General features: G+C 39.7%; 3 protein-coding genes and 1 pseudogene across 3 annotated transcripts; all 4 read left to right on the top strand.

Annotated features, from left to right (window-relative positions):
• The first annotated feature begins 569 nt into the window (after window positions 1-569).
• LOC122646767 (glutathione transferase GST 23-like) lies at window positions 570-19722 on the top strand. The gene is made up of 3 exons (XM_043840365.1): window positions 570-878; window positions 967-1353; window positions 19694-19722. The coding sequence occupies exons 1-2, from the start codon at window positions 570-572 to the stop codon at window positions 1330-1332; spliced, it is 675 nt and encodes a 224-aa protein (XP_043696300.1). The 3' UTR covers window positions 1333-1353; window positions 19694-19722.
• LOC122646163 (probable glutathione S-transferase) lies at window positions 9744-10541 on the top strand. Its single transcript, XM_043839656.1, has 2 exons — window positions 9744-10052; window positions 10176-10541. Exons 1-2 carry the CDS (start codon window positions 9744-9746, stop codon window positions 10539-10541), a joined length of 675 nt encoding a protein of 224 aa, XP_043695591.1.
• Window positions 14432-19391, top strand: LOC122646165 (probable glutathione S-transferase). The gene is made up of 3 exons (XM_043839658.1): window positions 14432-14756; window positions 15071-15214; window positions 19096-19391. The coding sequence occupies exons 1-3, from the start codon at window positions 14432-14434 to the stop codon at window positions 19389-19391; spliced, it is 765 nt and encodes a 254-aa protein (XP_043695593.1).
• A 1161-nt stretch (window positions 19723-20883) lies between the features above and the next one.
• On the top strand, window positions 20884-21708 carry LOC122646166 (annotated as a pseudogene).
• Window positions 21709-23660: the final 1952 nt, after the last annotated feature.

The following is a 23660-nucleotide window of genomic DNA, read 5'->3' on the forward strand; positions in this document are numbered from 1 at the left end:
ACCTTAGCCCAACTGAAATCATGCCAGGTTGCCAGGTCATGTTAGAAATTGCCACCTCTTAACTTGAAGGAGGCACAAACATGTGTGAATAATATCCTGGCCCAACCAAACTTGAGCTTAACGCGAGAAAATTCAAGCCCATCTCCTGCTTGAAGTGTTTTCCTTTGGTTGGGTTTGGATGGGCTGGGTGGGTTGGGCATACGACCAATTAAATTTTAGTTTCTAAAGTTCCAACAATCCCTTCGGCCTGATCTAAGCCCACCTCCAAGCGAACCACATTCTACATTTTTCAACTTTTCAAAGATGATTTCGAGATGCTGATTTGATCAACTAACCTTATTATATTAAAATTAAAAAAGAAAACTATAATTAATTACATATTTCAAGCTTGCTGCCCAAGCAAAGCAAGAGCAGTCCATTCATCATCAATCCATAAAATAAATAATTACATATTTCAAGCTTGTCAAAGAAGAAAACTCTGAATCTCAATCACTATAAAACATTTCTTTTGGAGGAGGGGTGGGAATAGGAAATCATCCATACACATCCAAATATTAGTTCTTAAAAACATGGGAGAAGTTAAGGTGTTGGGAACTTCGCTAAGTGGATATAGCTACAGGGTTTTATGGGCTCTCAAACTGAAGGGAATAGAATATGAATACATAGAAGAAGATCTCTCCAACAAGAGTGAGTTACTGTTGCAGTACAACCCAGTTCACAAAAAAATCCCTGTGCTTGTTCATGATGGAAAACCAATAGCAGAGTCTTTGATCATCCTTGAATACATCGACGAGATGTGGCCGGAGAACCCCCTGCTTCCAACTGATCCTTATGAGAAAGCCATTGCTCGATTTTGGGCGAAATTCTACTACGATATGGTAAGTAACCAAGCAAGCATCTATGCATCTTCTTCAATTCCAAATTTATTTATCTTAATTAAAAACTAATTAATGTATTGGTTTGCAGGGTAGTAGTTTGTGGAAGTTCTTTAGTACTTCAGGTGAAGAACAAGCTGTGGCCACTAAAGAGAGCTTGGAAATGTTGAGAACTATCGAAGAGCATGGTCTTACTGGAGACAAGAAATTTTTTGGTGGAGAAAGCATCGGATATGTGGACTTGGCTTTTGGAGGGTTGGGTCACTGGTTGGGAGTGATGGAAGATGTAGTAGGGGTTAAGTTGATTGAACCCCATACCTTCCCTCGCTTGCGTTCTTGGATTCATAATTTCAAGCAAGTCCCTCTTATTAGAGATAACCTTCCTGATCGTGATCAAATGTTCTCCTTTTTCAAGAGTCGCAGAGAGATGCTTTTGGCATCACCACCATCACATTAGATCTCTCTCTCTCTCTCTCTCGTTTAAAACTTTGAAGTATAATACAATGGACTTTAGTAATGTGATTCAGACTTTGGAGTGCTTGTTTAATTTAACAATTCAGATCCTCTACGGTGCGCTGCCCATAGCAGCCTAAGCGGTGCAGACACAGTGCACAGCACAATGACCGCCTTACCCCTATTTGAGCGCCTTGCCCGAACGGGGGTAAGATGGTCATTGCGTTGCGCCCTGTGTCTGCGCCGCTCTGACCGCTACAGGCAGTGCACCGTAGAAGATCTAGATCCTTAATTTTGTTTTTTTTTTTGGGTAATTTACACATACCACCCCTGAGGTTGGACGAAAGGATGATTTTACCCCCCAGTTTTTGAAAATTCTACGTACCCCCCTGAGGTTTACAAACGATAACAAATAAACCCATTCCATCAGTTTATGACTAATACTGTTAAAATCAAAAGGTAAAGTGACAAAAATGCCCCCTTCAAGAAAAAAAAAACCTGCAACGTCAAGGGAGCAACTCGGGTAACTCATCTTCCCCAAATCGATTGGAGAAGATGAGTTGCAGGCTATAGATAGAAGATCTGTCCATTAGAACTGCAAGCCCAGCTTTGTCTCGACAAGGGAGCAACTTCCACCAAAGAGTTAGGTTCTTAGTAAAAATAACCTCCCGTGGCAGAGCACCATCTCTAAGGGTACCCGAGAATGGTTGAAAGCTCCAATGTGGAGAAGCATAAGCAGTAGCTGATTCCAAGAAGTTAATCGAAGCACAGAAGAGACCCGAGAAGGTGTGGGTCAGATTTTTTCAGGTTGAATCGACCTGATCAGGGGGACATCGAAGACAGCCCACAACTCAACTTCGGGAAGTTTCGCATTTGAACTCGATACAGGATCAAATCCACCCCCATCGTTCGTAGTTCTAGTGACCTTGCATGAATGACAACCCATCTCATGAATCCGGAATTTTTTAACCTAATCAAAGCACCATAAAATCCCAGTAATTATTACTCTTTGAACTTAAACTGCAGTTTTGAAGACGGCAACACTTAACAAAGGGAAAATATCATCCCTCTCCCCTTTAAGTATCCATAATATGAATCCAATCTCCAAGTTTTGAATAATGATAATGCCCTCCCCTATTTTTCCAAGATTCTATCAATCGTATCCTAACCATTAAAAAACCCCATTAAGTGATGATTTGGCATGTACAAAATTTCTAAAACCCCAAAATACCCTTAACCCAACCCTAACCTAACCTAACCTAACCTAACATTCTCTCTCCTCTCTCACTCCTCCCCATCCCTCGTTTCTCTTTCTTTCTTCTCTGGTGAACACCACCACCGTCACACCTGCAACTCTTCTTTTCCGGCGACACCTCAAGCCGTAGATTGGTTTGGTGCAAGAGATAAAAAGAAGAAGGGGAACCAACTCAGTACTCTCTCAAGCCTCCCCTCTGGCTTCTCTCTTTCAACTCATCTTTATAACCCTCGGTATTCCAGGCGACGGCCGGCGACGGTATCTTTTCTCACGCCTCCCTCTCTCACTGCAGGCGCACCCTCACCTCCCCTCTCCTCTCTCACCAGACCTTCCCAAATCGATTCACAGCAACTCTTCTCTCTCTTCCGCAATGAATTGCAACCACAACGGCACCAATAGATGAATCAACGCTCTGAATCCTCTAAAGCTGCTCCATTCAATCTTCCTCGTTATTATTATTCTTCTAACTAAAATTCTGCCACAGTTGGAGACGATTAAGAGAAAACAAAAAAACCAGAGAAATTTCCTCTCTCCGTTTCTCTGCTGTGTGGTGATTGAAACTTGGAAGAAAGGAAAGTGTAGTTATTGGTTTAACGACAATGAAAGTGTGGGGACAATACACAATATACACACGATTAAAGTAGGATCAGGTTTCTATTGGGTGGAACTGGAAGGAAAGAGAGGAAATTTCCAAAAATAATTTTAGTGGATTCGTGATTCCTTTGCGCTTTTGACTCCAATTTTTAACTCTGGAGTTTCAGCATCACTGCAACTGAAGCGACCCAAAGCTTTATCTTTTCTCCCTTCTCAGTTCGTCTCTCTACCGCTCCTTGACTGGATTTTAAGTTCTCTGTTGCAACTCTAATGACACATATTATTACTTCTAAGTAATCCCTACAAATATTCTTTGAATTGGAAGCACTCAAATTCTATTCATTTTAGAACAAAGAGAGAATATCAGGGGGGAAGAAAGACAGAGAAACGAGGGATGGGGAGGAGTGACAGAGGAGAGAGAATGTTAGGTTAGGTTAGGTTAGGGTTGGGTTGTGTTGGGTTAAGGGTGTTTTGGGGTTTTAGAAATTTTGTACATGCCACATCATCATTTAATGGTGTTTTTTAACAGTTAGGGTATAGAATCTTGGGAAATTAGGGGACGGCATTGTCATTATTCAAAACTTAGGGATTAGATTGATATTATGGATACTTATAGGGTAGGGGGATGATATTTTCCCATTAACAAACCCTAGATTCTGAACAAAAACAAAGCTGATCGTAAACTTAAAAGCAAAAGCTAGAAACACAGATACAAATGGGTTAAAACCTAAAACAAATGGAAGAGGGAAAGGAAGGAGAGTGACTTAGGATCAGTTCCATGGTGTTCCCTACAAAGATACTTGCAACTCATCTTCCCCAAGTCGATAAAATCGATTTGGGGAAGATGAGATGCAGGTTTTTTTTTTTTTTTTTTCTTGAAGGGGTATTTTTGTCACTTTACATTTTGATTTTAACAGTGTTAGTTATAAACTGATGGAATGGGTTTATTTGTTACCGTTTGTAAACCTCAGGGGGGTACGCAGAATTTTCCAAAACTAAAGGATAAAATCATCTTTTCGTAAAACTTCAGGGATGATATGTGTAAATTACCCTTTTTTTTTTACGAATCTGGATCCTTAATTTAATTCCGAAGAGTAAAGAGTGACAAATCTTGCTAAATGATATACGTGCTTGCTGACTTTAGGCTTTGTTTGATTCGGATTCTAATCCTCAAAAGGTGTTTTTTATTTATTAGAAGATTCTAATTCTAGAAGTTTACAATTAAGAATTGCCTAAGTTATGGCCACCCAAATATGATTCTAATTCCGAAAAGGTGTCAAGTAGATCAGTTGGTAATGTCTCAGTCCTATTGTTGCCAAGGCTTGAGATCGAGTCTTACCTTCATTGGCAAAATTCCAATGTTCCAAAGAAGAAAGTTTTCAATCACGCTCTTAGTTATTAAGTTCGGGAACGACAATTGAACGGGAACGGATACGTACGGCAATTAAACGGACTAGACGGTAATAATATTTTTCAAAAATCCGGCTTCATAAAACGCATACGGTAATAATATGATACGCGTTTAATACGGATATAATACGACATAGACGGCAATAATATTTTTAAAAAAAGGGACATATATTCATTATATAATATGCATTCATCACCTAATAAACAAAATAATATCATGATTTTATGAACTAAAATAAACACAATAATATAATATGCTATATAACATCTGTAAGATTATCATTTAACATACCAAAATATCAATAATTTACAAGAAATGAATGTAAATTGTCTGAAAATGAGATGAGCAAGTTGATTACCTTATCATTAAATCATTCTTCCAACATTACATTTCTTTTTATCTACAATGAGATAACCATATATTTTTAACCAGATGTGTTCTTGTGAAGGGGGATGAGCTCCCACTAATTAACCAACACATGACAAGAGGGAGAGTTCCAGATATGGATCTCCACTGTACACATTAGCTACAAGAGACAGAAAAACAAGAATAAAATAGAATAGAGATTGAACCGTTCTCGTCAATATCACACCAGATTCATTTGCTTCACTACCACCATCAAAGTTCAAAGACCAGAGAAACAAGAGAAGAGTACAAGACTTAAGTGCCGCTTTGTTGAACGGAGATGGGGAGGATGATTGGAGATGGAGGGCGGCTACTGTTGCGGCAACAGTGTTGCCTGTTACGGTTGGATGTTCAACGCAAATCGAAAGGGACGAAAGGAAAAGTGAAATCGTTTCCCTAAATTCTAATATTTTGGGTATTTTTTTTATAAAAAAAATACGTATAATATGCATATTATATGAGTATAATACTCAATCGATTAAAAAATGCATTTTTTTATAAAAATACGAAAAAATACGGGAACGGGAGTATTATATGTTTAAAAATTCGAGTACGCGTATTTACTAACTAAGGTCACACTACACCTCATGAAGAGATGATTTGACATAAACTCAAGCATATTGTTGAATATCTAAAATACTCTTTCTTAGTCCAATCAAAGGATCAGATCCCATGGATTAAGAGGTTCTCTCTGCAACGTGGGCGAAGGAAACATATCCTTTTATTATTAAGCCATGGAATGGGTTTTTGGCCTATCCAGCCTATCCAATTCCATGGCACTTGGTCTGGATAGCCCACTATACCCGCAAATCTATAGCTTTCTATGGTTTCAAGCACTAGAAATGGATCAACTAGGCAATCTAGATTAAGATAGTCTACCTTGATCAAATTATCCAATACATATAAGTCCCAATTTTTTTAGGGAAGCAGTTTACTGTACGGGAGTGTGGCCTACACCAGCACTCCCATGTGTCTATCTCTCTCCTCCTTAAAACAAGGGGGCAGAGGTGTCTTTTCACATGTGGAGAAGAGAGATACGCTCTTGGGAGTGCTGGCATAGGCCACACTCCCGGACAGAGAAATTTTTCCCATTTTTTTATTATTATTATTAATAATTTTCTTGGACATGGACCATTCTGATCACAATCACTCTATGTCATGGCTTCAAGCATTGGGAACGTACAGTTGAATCATTGTCTTCACTGAAATCCTCAACAACTGATGGAGCGAATTTGTTATATCATAATCCTTAGATTCAAACCTCTATACTGTTTCAAATCCTCAATAACTTAGAAAATCTTACAACAAGTGCTTGTTGACTTTACGCTTTGTTTGATTCGGATTCTAATTCTCGAAGTTTATTTTTTTGGTAGAAGATTCTAATTCTCGAAGTTTACAATTAAGAATTGCCTAAGTTATGGCCACCCAAATATGATTCTAATTCCGAAAAGGAGTCAAGTAGATCAGTTGGTAATGTCTAAGTCCTAGCCAAGGCTTGAGATCGAGTCTTACCTTCCATGGCAAAATGCCAATGCTACAAAGAAGAAAGTTTTCAGTCACACTGCACCTCATGAAGAGCTGATTTGACATTAACTCAAGCATAGTTTTGAATGTCTAAAATACCTTTTTTTAGTCCAATCAAAGGATCAGATCCAATAGATTAAGAGGTTCTCTCTCTACTGTGGGCGAAGGAAACATATCCTTTTATTATTAAGCCATGGAATGGGTTTTTGGCCTATCCTGCCTATCCAATTCCATGGCACTTGATCTGGATAGCCCACTGTACCCGTAGATCCATAGCTTTCTATGGTTTCAAGCATTAGGAATGGATCAACTGGGCAATCCAAATTAAGATAGTCTAACTTGATCAAATTATCCAATACATATAAGTCCCAATTTTTTTATTATTATTATTAATAATTTTCTTGGACATTGACCATTCTGATCACAATCACTCTATGTCATGGCTTCAAGCATTGGGAACGTACAGTTGAATCACTGTCTTGACTGAAATCCTCAACAACTGATGAAACGAATTTGTTATAGCATAATCCTTAGATTCAAATCTCTATACTGTTTCAAATGTATGTTTTATATGTGGTACTACTATCCTTTTTTCTTTTTCTTTTCTACCAAAGAAGGTGGAGAAACGCCTCTACCGAGTGATTTTTTGAAAAATCTAAAATAGCTTTTCCTGCGACTTAAGATGGCAAGATTTACAAGAAAGAGAGGTGGTTCAATCCACCAGAGCTTAGACAAACCAACCAAAGAAGCCCCCTAGCTAGAATGTGAACTTCACCGTTACTTGAATGGGGTACAAAGCTAAAACTTACACTAACGAACTCATATACAATGAAAAAATATCCTGAACTAATACATCAGTTGCCCAATCAGGGGCCTTAGCAAAATTATTAAGGCACAACAAAAGGCCTAGAGAATCGAAAAAGCAATAAAGGTGTTGTACTGACAGACTCCTAGCCAACAGCAATCCATCCCTGAGAGCTTCAGCCTCCATTGACGAAACAGAAAAACCGCGGCCTGATCTACACATAGCAACCACAAACTCCCGACGAACCCCGTGGATAGAGACACCCATGCCACCACACTATGAGTTAGGCTTCCAATCGCCATCAGAATACACAAAAAAATCCAAATTTGATAAAGGAGGAGGAAGAGCAGAGAGAGGGGGGAATCAGCATGATGTTTATACTGGTTCATATTCATACTCAACCCGGCCGCCTTCAAGAACCCAAATCCAACCAATCAATAGCCGGAATAATCCCTCTTCCTGTCGGCCAAGAACCCAAAACCGCTTCTGGTTTTTTTTTTTTTTTTTTAAAATACTGCGGTAACCGACGATTACCTTGTTCTCCCCAGGCCTTGCCATCACCGAAGACCAATTACTAGCCAGAAAATCCCACCGACCGGCCGAACCTTCTTCCATATTTCTTATATATTTTATTTTTAATACTTCTGGTTCGCAGCAGCATCGGCCCAAATCCTATTTTTTGTTTATTTTGAAAACCTTTAAAGTTCCGAGACTCTGAGAGGAAAATCAGGTTTAGAAGGGAAAAGGTACCCAATGCATGTGCTCCCTCTGACGCAACACGTCATGCTAGTATGCTTTTTACAAATTATTTTTTTTGAATTGAGCAAATTTTCATTATTAGGCTTGCATCATTGCATCCAAAATAACTCAACGGAGACAAATCAAACATTGGTGACGAATCCGAATCAAACTATTATCAATGATTCAACCAATACAAAAATACATCGATTCTAGCATGCGAAGGTCTAACTCTGATGCTACTTGTTAAGTTAACTAATCAACCCATTAACAGGATCTTCACTTCACATGTACTAGGATACAATCAATGGAATAATGAATGAAATGAGACTGATTTACATACTTTTTCTCTCATTTTATGTAGATCCTTGAAGCTTTAACCAACTGAGCTACCCTCTTGGGTTCTTCCTTTGTCCTAAGCCTTTTGCTATCTCCTCCCAAGTATTTTTTCCTTTGTAACTTTCGTGAGTCAAGTTACAAGAATACAATGGGCAACGGCAGGACTCAGGATTACTATAAATAAACCCGACCTAATCCATCCCCACAATGGACGGTCTGGATTAAATCCCCTTTAAGTAAATTAATATGGACCCAATAAATCTAGTCATAATAATTGAGCCCAAAACCCAACATGATCTGTAGAGAAAGGTAAGCAGAACCGTGGAGGGGTGCTATGTATAAGTAAAAACAACAAAGAAGGAGGCAAAAGAAAAGACTGATGACATAAGAACACCATTTGGGTCACAGTCGATCTAGAAATAATATTTGATTCAATCCCTACATCTAGAAATAAGAACACCATTTGGATCACAATTGTCAAGCCACAAGTAGGTATCACATTCATCATCAAGGCTTGAACGAATGATGTCTCTAACAAGGTGTCTATACTTCAAAATTTTCCTTCAAACTAAAGATGCATCAGTTGGACAAGTAACCGTCTAAATTGAATCCGATTTCAAGTATCTTGAATATGCCCACTTAGTTTGAATACTGTTTTTTAGCCTAGACACAAATTTTCAGATTTTTTTTTTATGGTTCCTGCAATGTTCCCTTCCTTTACTCTCCGGAGTACCAATCCACTCTCATTTTTTGGAAGGCAAACCTTAGCCCAACTAATATCATGTCGGGTTGCCAGGTGATGTTAGAAATTGCCACCTCTTAACCTGAAGGCGTGTCATGCAGGCACAAACTTGTGTGAATACAATCCTGGCCCAACCAAACTTGAGCTCAACCCAAAGAAAATTCAAGCCCATATCTAGCTTGAAGTATTTTCCTTTGGTTGGGTTTGGATGGGCTGGGTGGGTTGGGCATACGACCAATTAAATTTTAGTTTCCAAAGTTCCAACAATCCCTTCGGACTGATCTAAGCCCACCTCCAAGCGACCCACATTCTACATTTTTCAACTTTTTCAAAGATGATTTCGAGATGCTGATTTGGTCAACTAACCTTATTATATTAAAATTAAAAAACAGAAAACTATAATTAATTACATATTTCAAGCTTGCTGCCCAAGCAAAGCAAGAGCAGTCCATCCATCATCAATCCATAAAATAATTAATTACATATTTCAAGCTTGTCAAAGAAGAAAACTCTGAATCTCAATCACTATAAAACATTTCTTTTGGAGGAGGGGTGGGAATAGGAAATCATCCATACACATCCAAATATTAGTTCTTAAAAACATGGGAGAAGTTAAGGTGTTGGGAACTTCGCTAAGTGGATATAGCTACAGGGTTTTATGGGCTCTCAAACTGAAGGGAATAGAATATGAATACATAGAAGAAGATCTCTCCAACAAGAGTGAGTTACTGTTGCAGTACAACCCGGTTCACAAGAAAATCCCTGTGCTTGTTCATGATGGAAAACCAATAGCAGAGTCTTTGGTCATCCTTGAATACATCGAAGAGACTTGGCCTGAGAACCCCCTGCTTCCAACTGATCCTTATGAGAAAGCCATTGCTCGATTTTGGGTGAAATTCTACGACGACAAGGTAATTTGTAACAATTAATTAGCATATATCATCTTCATTCTAAAATGGTTTGGTTTGCAAGGGGGGATGAAGATCTAATATTAGTTAATTGGTGCCTTTTTCTTTTCTTAATTTCACTTACAGGCTATTACTTTGTGGAAGTTCTTTATTACTTCAGGTGAAGAACAAGCTGTAGCCAATAAAGAGAGCTTGGAAATATTGAGAATTATCGAAGAGCAGGGCCTTATTGGAGATAAGAAATTTTTGGGTGGAGAAAGCATCGGATATGTGGACTTGGTCTTGGGAGTGTTGGGTCACTGGTTGGGAGTGATGGAAGACATAGCAGGGGTTAAGTTGATTGAACCCCATACCTTCCCTCGCTTGCATGCTTGGATTCATAATTTCAAGCAACTCCCTCTTATTAGAGACAACCTGCCTGATCCTGATCAGATGTTCTCCTTTTTCAAGAGTCTTAGGGAGAAGCTTTTGGCATCACCACCATCACATTAGAACTCTTTCTCTCTCCGATCCCCCTCTTTGTGCATGCTTTGACTATCACTTCATTCTTAACTAGAATTTTGTTTGTTTAAAACTTTCAAGTATAATAAAATGGACTTTTGTAATGTGAAGCAGACTTTCGAGTGCTTGTTTAATTTAATTTCCAATGAGTAAAGAGTGGCAAATCTTGATAAATGCAAAAAAGTTTTTGCCAACTTTAGTTGGTAATGTCTAAGTCTTATTCATCAAAAAAAAATGTCTAAGCCCCATTATTGCCAAGACTTGATCTCAAGTCTTGCTTTCCATGGCAAATCCAATGTTTGAAATGGTCAATTTAGTGAGTCCAGTTCATCTGCACGTACGCCTGAGAGATAGGGCTATAAGGGTCGGGTTGGGCCTTGCCTTTTAAAAACCCAACCCAACCCTGAGTCCCCTTAGTTGGGCCTAGACCCAGCCTGGCCCTAACTTGGGACCAGAAAAATTCTACCTTGACCCGCCCGAAGGGTCGGGCTGGCTGACCCTGGTTGTCACTGACCATGGGGGGGGGAGGGGAAGGGAGATCCATGGGTTGGCTAGGTTGGGAAGAAGAAGACAACAAGGTCGGGTTAGGCCGGGCTCTACCCGAGGCCTCAACCCTAACCCGGCCCAACCCTTGAGTACTAACTATGTTATTTTTATTTATAAAAGACAATTTTGCCCTTTCTAATTAGGAATGGTGTGATGAAGAAGGATGAGCTTGGTAGCCATGTGACTTCGAGCTTAATTGTTGGATTTATGGTTGCGGTGGCATCGAATCCGGTGGATGTGATCCAGACGAGGGTGATGAACATGAAGGCGGAGGGAATATGAGTAATCGTTGGCAACCCATCTCTCCACCCCCACCCTTCTACCGGCGCAACCCATCTCCCCGTCCCACTAGGAGCTTGTCTTGAATTGGGCAAGTATGGTCTAGAAGCAGAAAGAGACAGATTAAAGAGGGACCGTAACCTACTCATGCTGGAAATTGTGAAGCTAGACAACAACAACAGTCTCCAGGGATCAAATCGTTACCATTGAGGAACAATTGCAAGGTACAGAGAGGAAGCACCAACATATGATGGCTTTCCTGTGAATGGCTCTCAAGAACCCAGCTTTTGTGCAACAACTTATTATTCTAAACAAGCAGGGCAGAGAGCTTAGAAGTGGCAACATTGGGAGGAAACGAAAACTACCTCCTAATAGGAGCACTGAAAACTTACAAGACGAGACTGCATCGACGATTGCAGCTGCAAAAGCCATAGGTTCTCCCCAATTTGCGAGTTTCATCGGTCAAGCCCAGGAAGAAGTGCCCACCGTTGAATCGGATATCGAGAATTTGTTCTCTGCAACCATGGAAAATGGGTCGAGCAGAGCAATTAATTAGGGAAAATCCAAACGTATTGGACTTTTAATTTTAAAAAAAATTAAAGATTCAAAATACATTTTTGTTGGGTGTGTTAGAGGGTTGAGTCTTTTCTTAATAGACACCTAAATAGCCAATGGGGGCCTATTGGAAGACTTGTTTGAGTGGCTAACAAACATGCCTTGTGGGAAAAGACATCTTTTAGAGACATCCCTTAGTGGTGTCTCTTCATCTCCTATATAAAGAGAGGAGGTCTTGCTCATTCTCTAATAATTATTTTTGAAAACATCTTTAGAAACAATTTTAGTTTATGTTTTCTTTCCCACCGTAGTTGGTCAACGTTGATGAGTTAGTGAATATAGCCTTTGGATGCCCTTTGTAATCACATTTGGGACTACAACCTATGTGGTTAGAGAGTTGTTTTATCTTGGAGGTATAGATGCATGTTCAACCCGGATTGCAAAATTGGAGCATCTAAAAACCTTAAGGAGAGCATCGTTTGATGCAACTCAATTCTACTATTTACTGTTCGGGTTATACAAGAAGACGTGTGTTGGTGTACGCAGCGCCATACTATCTGCCATACCAATCAGATAAGTCTTGTATTTAGTGCTTGTTTATTATATTTCTAGTCTTTTACTTTCTGCCCCCATCTTATTTTATTCCTACAATTTGTAATTAGGGAAAATCCAGAGGAGGTGTGCTCAATCGTTTTAGGTAGAATGGAGCATGAGGGGGGCGAGGAGATGGGTAGGTGTTGTTGCCACAGTCGAGCCATTGCTGGATGCTGGAGCGGTCATAAGTGTGAGGACGACCAGGGGATATCTTCAACAACCCGATTTTGTGAAGATGATTCAAGATTTGCAAAGGAATCCTAATAATATGAGCATGTATTTGGAGGATCAGAGGATGATACTATTTTTGGGGGCGGTTTTACTTAACATTAAAATGAGGTCTCCTTCGCCTGGAGAAATGGAGGTGCCTGAGACGGAGACAGAGAAGCAACCAGAGCCTGAGCCATCGAAACAGCTGGAGCTTGAGCCACTGGTGCTTTCTGAAGGAGGCAAGGGAAAGGAAGGCACATGTGATGAACCCCAAATAAAGCTGACCAATCGGAGACCGCCACGTGGCTAAACCACGCAAGGCAGGGTGAACACCCCCACCTGGGCGAACTCCCCCTTGGGCGAGTTCCCCCACTTGGGCGAGTTCCCCCCCTTGAGCGAGTTCCCCTTAGGCGAGCTCCCCTTTTTTGCGTGGACCCTGTGCACGTGGACAGACGCACGCTGAAACACCGCGAACAAGATCAGAGCACCCCGCCTCCAACTGCAGGACGTACACTATCTCCAGGACTCTAGGCCACCGCCTATCAATCAACGTACCCACAACGGACTCAAACACCCAGAACCTATCTACAGTCTATCCATCAAGGATACCAAATCTATCAAGGACACCATGTCTCGTGGGAAGACAACCAATCAAGGATGAGCCCTGATGCCCAGGGACTCTATCCACCACGAAGGCCACACTACATCAACTGGGACTCTCCACACCGTCACGCATTACTATAAAAGGGAAGGTACTCTACCCCATCAACCCATCTTGAATTCTACTATTCACTCATCTGTTTGCTTAGAGAGATCTAACTTAGGCATCGGAGAGCCCTAGGCCGGAACCACACCGGTTCTCCTTAGCCACCCAGGGTCTTTTGCAGGTTGCGGCACTCGAAGGACCGTTGAGCGATTTCTCGACGCAACAACATCCATAGAAGGAGAAGGAGGCTTGCAAGGCGGCATATAAGAAGAAAGATTTTGAGACAGCAATTCAGCATTATACTAAGGCAGTGGAGTTGGATGATGAAGAGAGAGAGAGAGAGAGAGAGAGACCTGTTCGACAATGGAGGTGAATATGGAAAAGTACATTCATTAGGGGTATTATGGGCATTTAGTTAATATTTTGGCAATGACATCATCACTTAACTATTCTCATCTAACGATAAGTGTACGTTTGTAAGAAACTTTCAAAATACAGGGGAGGTTTATGAAATAGATGAAATCTTAGGGGTGATAGCCGTAATTGTTCAAAAACACAAGAATGGTAGACGTAAATTTCCCAAATCTATATTACTCTTCATTAATTGTGTTGTGTCATGCATCTCATTTCAAATAATTGTCACGTTTAATTTCTTGCAACCCAAACACTACCTATTTATTAATTGTCTATGATTCTGAGATGCTAAGTTGGTCAACAATTAAATAAATTAAAAAGAAAGTGGAGGACAACCTAGAAGATTAGTGTATCATATTAATAGACTATTGATATATACATTAAAAAAAAATTAATGTAGTATTAAATTTTTCAAAATGGAAGTTTATTGCCCAAGCGTCTGGGACTACTCCATTAATCCGTATAATTAATTATATGCATGTTTCAAGCTTGTACATGTCCGAGAAGATAACTCTTCATCCATCACTATAAAACATTGCTTGGAGCCTTGGAGGGGGGAGGGGGGGTGTATGGGAACATGGCAGAAGTTAAGCTGCTTGGAACTTGGCTAAGCCCATATACCTACAAAGTCATATGGGCTCTCAAACTGAAGGGAATAGAATATGAATACATAGAAGAAGATCTCTCAAACAAGAGTGATTTGCTTTTGCAGTACAACCCAGTTCACAAGAAGATCCCTGTTCTTGTTCATGATGGAAAACCAATAGCAGAGTCTTTTGTCATCCTTGAATACATCGAAGAGACATGGCCAGAGAACCCCCTGCTTCCAACTGATCCTTATGAGAAAGCCATTGCTCGATTTTGGGCGAAATTCGCCGATGATAAGGTAAGTAACCAAGCATGCATCCATGCATCTTCTTCAATTCCAAATTTATTTATCTTAATTAAAAACTAATTAATGATACTAATAATTAATGATTTAGTTTGCAAGTGGGATGAGATCCAGATCCCCTACTGCTGAGCTGCTCGGCGAGGCATGCAATGACCTCCTTACCCTACAAGAGCGCCTTGCCCTGGTGGGGGTAAGGCGGTCATAGCATGCCTCACCGTGTCTTGACAGTATGGTACTACCGGGCAGCTCGACAATAGAGGATCCAAATTGTTAATATTGGTGCTTTTTTCTTTTCTTAATTTCACTTACAGGCTACTACTTTGAGGAATTTCTTTAGTACTTCAGGTGAAGAACATGTTGTAGCCACTAAAGAGAGCTTGGAAATGTTGAGAACTATTGAAGAGCAGGGCCTTATTGGAGACAAGAAATATTTTGGTGGAGAAAGGATTGGATATGCGGATGGAAGATGTAGTAGAGGTTAAGTTGGTTGAACCACATACCTTACCTTGCTTGCATGCTTGGATATATAATTTCAAGCAAATCCCTCTTATTAGAGATAACCTCCCTGATCGTGATCAGATGTTCCTTTTTTGCAAGAGGCGCAGGGATATGCTTTTGCCACCACCATCACATTAGAAAACTCACTCTCTCTCTCTCTCTCTCTCTCTCTCTCTCTCTCTCTCTCTCTCTCTCCTCTCCTCTCCTCTCTGGTGGTGGGACTTGTTTAATTTAATTCCCAAGTGTAAAGACTAGCAAATCTTGATAAATAATATAAAGGCTTTTTAATTTGGAATTACCTAACTTATGACCACCCCACCCAAATATGATTCTAATCCTGAAAAGGTGCCAACTAGTTCAGTTGGTAATGTATAAGTCCTATCGTGGATAGGGCTCCTCTGCGGTGCAGCAGAATGTTCGGTGCAGATCAGACTTCCTCAGCACCCAGGCACACAGCCATACACTGCCCGTGTGTTGGGCTGCAAGCTGTCCAATCAACAACGTGTGTGCGGCCATGCCACAGAGGATCCAAGTCCTCCTATGGTTGCAAAGACTAGAGATCAAGTCTTGCCTCCCATGGCAAAAATCCAATGTTTAGAATGGTCAATTTAGTCATCCACAAGGGAAAAAAATCTATTTTCCCTGCATATTTGCCCATATCATAAAAAATGCAGTAGATATTACAAACAAGAAAGTTTTTTGCCACACTACACCGGCTGTAGAGAGAATCTGTTCATCCAAATTGATTTGACGTTATGTTTGCACTCTTCCATTATTGAAGGTAAATCAATAACTGACGCCCCCATTTTCAAATGTCTAAAATACTCTTTCCTAAGAGAGAATCTTTTTTTTTTTAATTATTAATTTTCTTGTACATAACCATTCTGATCATAGTCACTCTATTTCATGGCTTACAAAATTGAGATCGTACAGTTGATCACTGATCTTGATTGAAATCATCAACAGCTGATCACGAGAATTTGGTACGATCTAAATTACACCTCTATAAATGTATTTAGAACTTGTAATCTTCTTTTGATTGCCTCTTGTTTTATTCTCAATTGAGGTAAAAGGGTAAAAGATGATTTTTAAAATAATTTGAAAGTGATTTTTCATTATGTCATCATCAAAAACTATCATTGTCTTTACTCATTTTAGAATACACAAGTGAAATGACAAGACTTAACCTTATTGGGAAAAAAAATGTATCATAAATAAAGGGCAAAAAAGTAAGATAGAAAATTATTGACACCGTGAAGGGGGTCAACAAAAAAAAAATCCCTTTACATATTTGTGAATAAATTTTGATATTAGATAATAATTTCTAGAAAAAAAAAAGGCTGTCAGGTTATCGACAAAGATCCTATGCATCCGGGCAGCCAGGCTGCATGTGCAGCGCCAGGCTCAAAGCGGCGCGCTTTGACCACCTTACCCCTGCCCGGGCAAGGTGCTTGGGTAGGGGTAAGGTGGTCAAAGCGAGCCGCCTTGAGTCTAGCGCTGCACATGTAGCCTGGATGCCCGGATGCACAGGAGCCAGATCCTCAGGTTATTGTGCCTAATGTAGGGATTATGTGGTTTTTTTTTGGTAAACATGGATTATGTAGTTGGGGATAGGGTTTTAATGCACGGTATCGGTATTAGTATCAATTGCCGCCAATACTGAGACATATCGAACCATATCAGATCCGAATTGATAAAAAATATAGAAAATATGATTAGTTACTTAATCTTTTCTAACACTAATCTATTAAACTTAGAGATGGAGACTTCAATTTTTTTGAACCCTCTAGGGGGATACGCCAAGGCTGCCCCCTCAGCCCATATTTATTTATATCGGCCATGGAAGACTATCATGTCTTCTAGAGGAATATAATGAGTTAAATCTCTCCGAGTCAAAATTGCGAGATCCGCTCTTGAGATTACTCACCTTCTCTTTGCAGATGACACATTCATCATCTGTCATGCTAATGTAGAAGACATCAATACCATCCAAGCAATCCTCCAACTCTTTGAGGATCTAACAGGTTTGTGTATAAACACAAATAAAAGTGAGTTCTACTTTATTCGAAATACCCCATCAATTTTGAAACAACAAATATGTCATATTCTAGGTATGAAAGAAATATCTTCAACTCCTACCTATCTAGGTGCCACTTTGTTTATTAGTAGACCAAGACCAACTTCTTTCTTACATATTGTCCACAGAATTCAAAATAAACTAATTGGATGGAAGGCATCTCTTCTCTCTCAAGAAGGACAACCAACTCTCATCAAATCTGTCCTTGGTTCTATACCAACATTCCTAGTGTCATACTTCCAAATTCCTCAGACAATCTGCTCAAAGTTGGATTCTATCAATGCTTGCTTCTAGAGAGGTGAGATTTAGAGTGCAAAAAGATTTCCCTCATTCCCTGGTCCCAAGTGTGCAAACCGAAGCATAAAGAAGGATTGAATTTCCGATTAAGTTTCATCCACAACAATTTCCTTTTAATAAGACTTGGGTGGAGATTCTTGACAAAGAATCAATCTCTTTGGGGGGGAAATGATTAAAGCAAAATACTTTCCTACAACTAGTCTTCTCAATCTTCATTTCAAACCTACAAGAGATTCTTGGGCATGGAATAGTATTGCTCGTACCATTCCATCACTCAGAAGCATGGTTTGATGGAAAATTGGAACCGGGCCGTCTATAAATTTATGGGAGGAACCATGGATCCCCCATTGGAGTCCTATTTATTTGGGAACAATATTAAACTCAATCCCTCCTTTTCATTCAATCTCTAATCTTATTGTTAATAGGACTTGGAATATGTCACTGCTTCATTCTATATTTCCTAACAATATAGTTGAGATCATCTCTAAAATTCCACTGTCTAATACCGCGCATGATGATTTTTTGATATGTTATTCTCACAAAGGAGAGCTTACCACTAATGTAGCGGCTCAAATTTTGTGATCAACCCCGGGTACTGTTACACCTCCTAATACTAATAGTAGTGTTGTTTGGCGCAGTTTTATAGAAATCCGAACTTCATCCAAAATTTCTAAACTTTTATTTGGAAATTACTGAATGGAGAATGTTGGTGCTCTTGGCAGTGTTGTCATTGTTGGCAATAAGGATTTGCGTTTTCTTACTTCTTTCTCATTGGTCCGAAGGGTATCTTTTGGAATTGTATATATATTCTCGTTAAAGGATCGAAAATGCATCTCTGGAGCCCTAGTGAAGAAGGAAATCGAGGAGAAGTCGTCTTCTACCATTCCGATGTGATTCGAGAGCAGAGACGCGAAGGAAATCGTCAGAAAACATCGGTTTGGTCATTAGCGATGGATTCGAGTGTTTGATTCGTCCTGTTGAAGATCTCACAGCATTCGTTTGGAGTTGGGAGTTTGTCTTTGAGAAGGTAAACGTATTCACAAACCATTGTCTTTGTGTAATCTTTACATATTGACATAAAAGATAGATCCTATATCCAATCAGCTCATTAGTTGGCCATTACTGATAGGTGTACTAAAAAGAATGTAGACATCGATGGTGACGTTTCCCTCTCTTTTTAGTTTTAATGCATCTTTTTTTTCATTAAAAAAGGAGAAAAATATAGGGACACCCCCTCAACTATGACCTGTTTTTATGTATACCCCTCTCAACTTTAAAATCTTTCAAACACCCCCCTCCCCTCATCTATTGAAAGTAAGTAAATTAGTCCATCAAAATAATTGCCGTTAGTTTTAAACATTAATACTCACCCAACCATTTTTTTAGGACCAAATTGCCTAAACACACCCCCTCATCTACTGTTTCTTCTTTCTATGTATTTGTTGAAGAGAGTTATATTGGTATTGCATGTCTTCAGCTTCAGGCAGCTTATCATCCAGAGTTTTCTCCGCCTCGAGTGCGTTTCCCCCAAATTGTATCTTTGCTTATACTGATGGTGCATGGACTGGTGCCACACACAAAGGTGGGATGGTTGTTCTCTTTAAGGATGGCACTGGATCGTTCATTGCTACCAATATAAAGGTCAGTTTTGGATTTTATGCGTCTTCTGTGGAAGCTGAAGCAATTCGAGATGTGGTGCTCTTGGCTTGGAGTTTTCGGATCAAAACCCTATGTTATATCTTCTGCTTGCCTACCTATGATCATGACTCTTAATACTCTCTTGATAGGGCTACGAGGTCTATTTTTGATGATGTAGTTTCACTACCTAGTTTTTTTACTTTTATATCTTTTTTTACTTTTGGCAAATGATGCCTCTAGGTTTTCTTCTTCTCATGTTTTGCTGGCTTCATCCGCCCTCTTTTCTTGTACATTTCTTTCCTTGGGCCATAGTTGATTCAAGTTTTGACTTGGGTGAGTCACCCGACCAGAGTAAAAGAAAAAGCAAAACATGGTCAAGAGTCATGTAGACTCGCCCAGTATGTTAAATGACCAGACTCGGTCCAAGTTTATTTGAGTCTCTCTCTCTCTCTCTCTCTCTCTCTCTTTCTCGCACACGCGCTTGCGTCAATCTTGAATTCGTCTGCAATTGCCAAAGCTAGGAAAAACACAATTACAAAGAAAAGAGAGACAAGAGGATTATCTTTTGAGTCGTAATGGAGGCCACCATTTGAGTGATCTGCAGAGAAAGGTAAGCAGAACCGCAGAGGGTGCTATGTATAAGTAAAAACAACGAAGAAGGGGGCAAAAGAAAAGATTTCAGCAAGCCCATAACAACAAAGAAGGGGGCAAAAGAAAATATTTCAGCAAGACCAAATAGGGCAGATCTCAAAGCCTATAGAAATAATCCCAAAGAAATTCTAGAAATTTTTCAAAAGATCCAAAATAATTACAGCTTCAGATCTAGATGCTAAATATTCGGCCAAACTTTGAGATTCAGCATCATATTTGATTCAATCCCTATATCTAAAAATAAGAACACCATTTGGATGCCAATTGTCAAACCACAAGTAGGTATCACATTCATCATCAATGCTTGAACGAACCATATCTCTAACAAGGTGTCCATACTTAAAAATTTTCCTCCAAACTAAAGATGCATTACTTGGACAAGTGACAGTTGAAATTGAATCCGATTTCAAATATCTTGAATATACCCAGTCAATTTGAATACGTTTTTGTCTTAGACACAATTTTCAGATTTATTTTATGATTTCTTCACTGTTGACTTCCTTACTCTATGGAGTACCAATCCTCTTTCATTTTTCGAAAGGCAAACCTTAACCCAACTAATATGAATTTCTTGAACGCAAACACTATCTATGAATAATTATCACCTCCAATTCGTGGTCACCTCCAATTCCTTCAATTCCCCTAATAGGGGGGAGTGGACCCCACCTTGCAATGTTTTCGGACAGGGGGTAGGGTGGTCATTTCAACCCCCAAACACTACCTATCTATTAATCATAGATGATTCCGAGAAGCTTATTTGGTCAACTAATTAAATTAATATTAAAAAAGAAAGTGGAGGACAACCTAGAAAGATTAGTGTATCATAATAGACTAAATTTAAATCATTCAAAGTGGAAGCTTATTCCCCAAGCAAGACTAGTCCATTAATCTATATAATTAATTACATGTTTCAAGCTTGTCCAAGAAGATAACTTTTCATCGACCACTATAAAACATTTCTTTTGGGGTATAGGAAATCATCCATACACATCTTAATTAGTTCTTAACATGGGTGAAGTTAAGTTGTTTGGAACTTGGCCAAGCCCATATAGCTACAGAGTCATATTGGGCCTCAAACTGAAGGGAATAGAATATGAATACATAGAAGAAGATCTCTCAAACAAGAGTGAGTTGCTTTTGCAGTACAACCCAATTCACAAGAAGATCCCTGTGCTTGTTCATGATGGAAAACCAATAGCAGAGTCTTTGATCATCCTTGAATACATCGACGAGACGTGGCCGGAAAACCCCCTGCTTCCAACTGATCCTTATGAGAAAGCCATTGCTCGATTTTGGGCGAAATTCGCCGAAGATAAGGTAAGTAACCAAGCAAGCATATATGCATCTTCTTCAATTCCAAATTTATTTATCTTAAAAACTAATTAGTGATACTAAAATGATCCCTTTTTTTTTTCTTTTCTTAATTTCACTTACAGGGTAGTACTTTGTGGAAGTTCTTTAGTACTTCAGGTGAAGAACAAGCTGTAGCCACTAAAGAGTGCTTGGAAATGCTGAGAACTATTGAAGAGCATGGGGGGCTTGGAGACAAGAAATTTTTTGGTGGAGAAACAATCGGATATGTGGACTTGGCCTTTGGAGGGTTGGGTCACTGGTTGGGAGTGATGGAAGATGTAGTAGGGGTTAAGTTGATTGAACCACATACCTTACCTCGCTTGCATGCTTGGATACAGAATTTCAAGCAAGTCCCTCTTATTAGAGATAACCTTCCTGATCGTGATCAGATGTTCCCCTTTTCAAGAGTCGCAGGGAGATGCTTTTGGCATCACCACCATCACATTAGAACTCTTTCTCTCTCCCCCTGTGTGTGCTTTGACTATCATTTCATCCTTTAACTATGTTTGTTTATAACTTTGAAGTATAATAAAATGGACTTTTGTAATGTGAAGCAGATCGACTTCGAGTGCTTGTTTAATTTAATTTCCAAGAGTAAAGAGTGGCAGATCTTGATAAATAAAAAAAGTTTTTGCTAACTTTAGGTTCTGTAAAGATTCAGATTCTAATTCTCAAAATTTACAATTCAAAATTGTTAAAAGTTATGGTCTAATTCCGAAAAGTTGGAGTCAACTAGTTCAGTTGGTAATGTCTTAAGTCGTATTCATCAAAAGAAAATGTCTAGCTAAGTCCTATTATTGCCAAGACTTGATCTCAAGTCTTGCTTTCCATGGCAAATCCAATGTTTGGAATGGTCAATTTAGTGAGTCCAGTTCATCTGCACGTATGAGTGAGAGGTAGGGCTGTAAGGGTCAAATTGGGCCGGACCTTTTAAAAATCCAACCCGACCCTGAGTCCCCTTAGTTGGGCCTAGGCCCGGCCTGACCCTAAGTTGGGGCCAGAAAAATCCAACCTTGACCCGCCCAAAGGGTCAAACTGGCTGACCCTGATTGTCCCTAACCATGGGGGGGGGAGATGCATGGGTTGGCTAGGCTGGGAAGAAGAAGAAGACATGGTTGGGTTAGGTTGGGCTCTACCTGAAGCCTCAACCCTAACCCTGCTCGGCCCTGACTTAGAGCTGCAAACTGAAATTCCCAACCCTGACCCGCCCTCAAGGTCAGGGTATCTCAACCCAAGCCCTGTCTAGGCTCAGGGCGGGCTTGGGTTGTCAGGGCTAAACTTGCAGCCCTAGTGAGAAGTAACCATCTACCCCATTTTTGCAATTTACAAGATGAGGAGGGGTATTAATGGAAACAAAAAGGACAAGTGTTTACCTCTCACATGTATCTTCCCTGCTTGTATGTGGTAATGATCCATTCTCCAATTTAGACATGGATTATTAACCACTCCAATTCCTAAAACTCAATAGTGCGGCAGTGCTAGGTGGAGATGCCGACACATGGCAGCTCGGACATCCAAGCACTGCCATGTATCCACCTAGCACTGCCACACTGCCGAGCATAAAGGAATTGGAGAGGATAATTTTCCATTTAGACATCCACACGGGAGAAACAAAATCCACGAAGGAGTCTTTTCCCTACATTTGTGCCCATATAATGAGAAATGAACATATATTATAAAGTAGAAAGTTTTTTCCCACACTATACCGCGTGAAGAGAGAATCTCTTCATCCAAGTTGATTTGATAGTATGATTGCACTCTTGAAATAGTGAAGGTAAATCATTAATTCCCATCCTATTTTTTCAAAGGATAACATAAATAAATAAATAAATAAAACAAAAAAAAACCAAGAGGGATAATAGGGAAGATGAGATAAAATAGGGTGGGGATCGAGGGTGGGTGGGGATGATACTCTCTCTCTCTCTCTCTCTCTCTCTCTCTCTCTCTCTGCGCCAAAGCTAGGAAAAACACAATTATAAAGAGAAGAGAGACGAGGATTATCTCATGAGTCGTAATGGAGGCCACCATTTGAGTGATTTGCAGAGAAAGGTAAGCGGAACCGCAAAGGGGTGTTATCTATAAGTAAAAACAACAAGGAAGGGGGCAAAAGAAAAGATTTCAGCAAGACCAAATAGGGCAGATCTCAAAGCCTACAGAAATAATCCCAAAGAAATGGTAGAAAATTTTCAAAACATCCAAAACAATTACAGCTTCAGATCTAGATGATAAATATTTGGCCAACCTATCAGAGAACACCATTTGGATGTCAATCGTCAAGCCAGAAGTAGGTATCACATTCATCATCAATGCTTAAATGAATGATGTCTCTAACAAGGTGTCTATACTTAAAAAATTTCCTCCAAACTAATGATGCATCAATTGGACAAATTGTTAGTCCAT

This window comes from Telopea speciosissima, chromosome 11 (assembly GCF_018873765.1).
Source record: "Telopea speciosissima isolate NSW1024214 ecotype Mountain lineage chromosome 11, Tspe_v1, whole genome shotgun sequence".
Taxonomy (NCBI): Eukaryota; Viridiplantae; Streptophyta; class Magnoliopsida; order Proteales; family Proteaceae; genus Telopea; species Telopea speciosissima.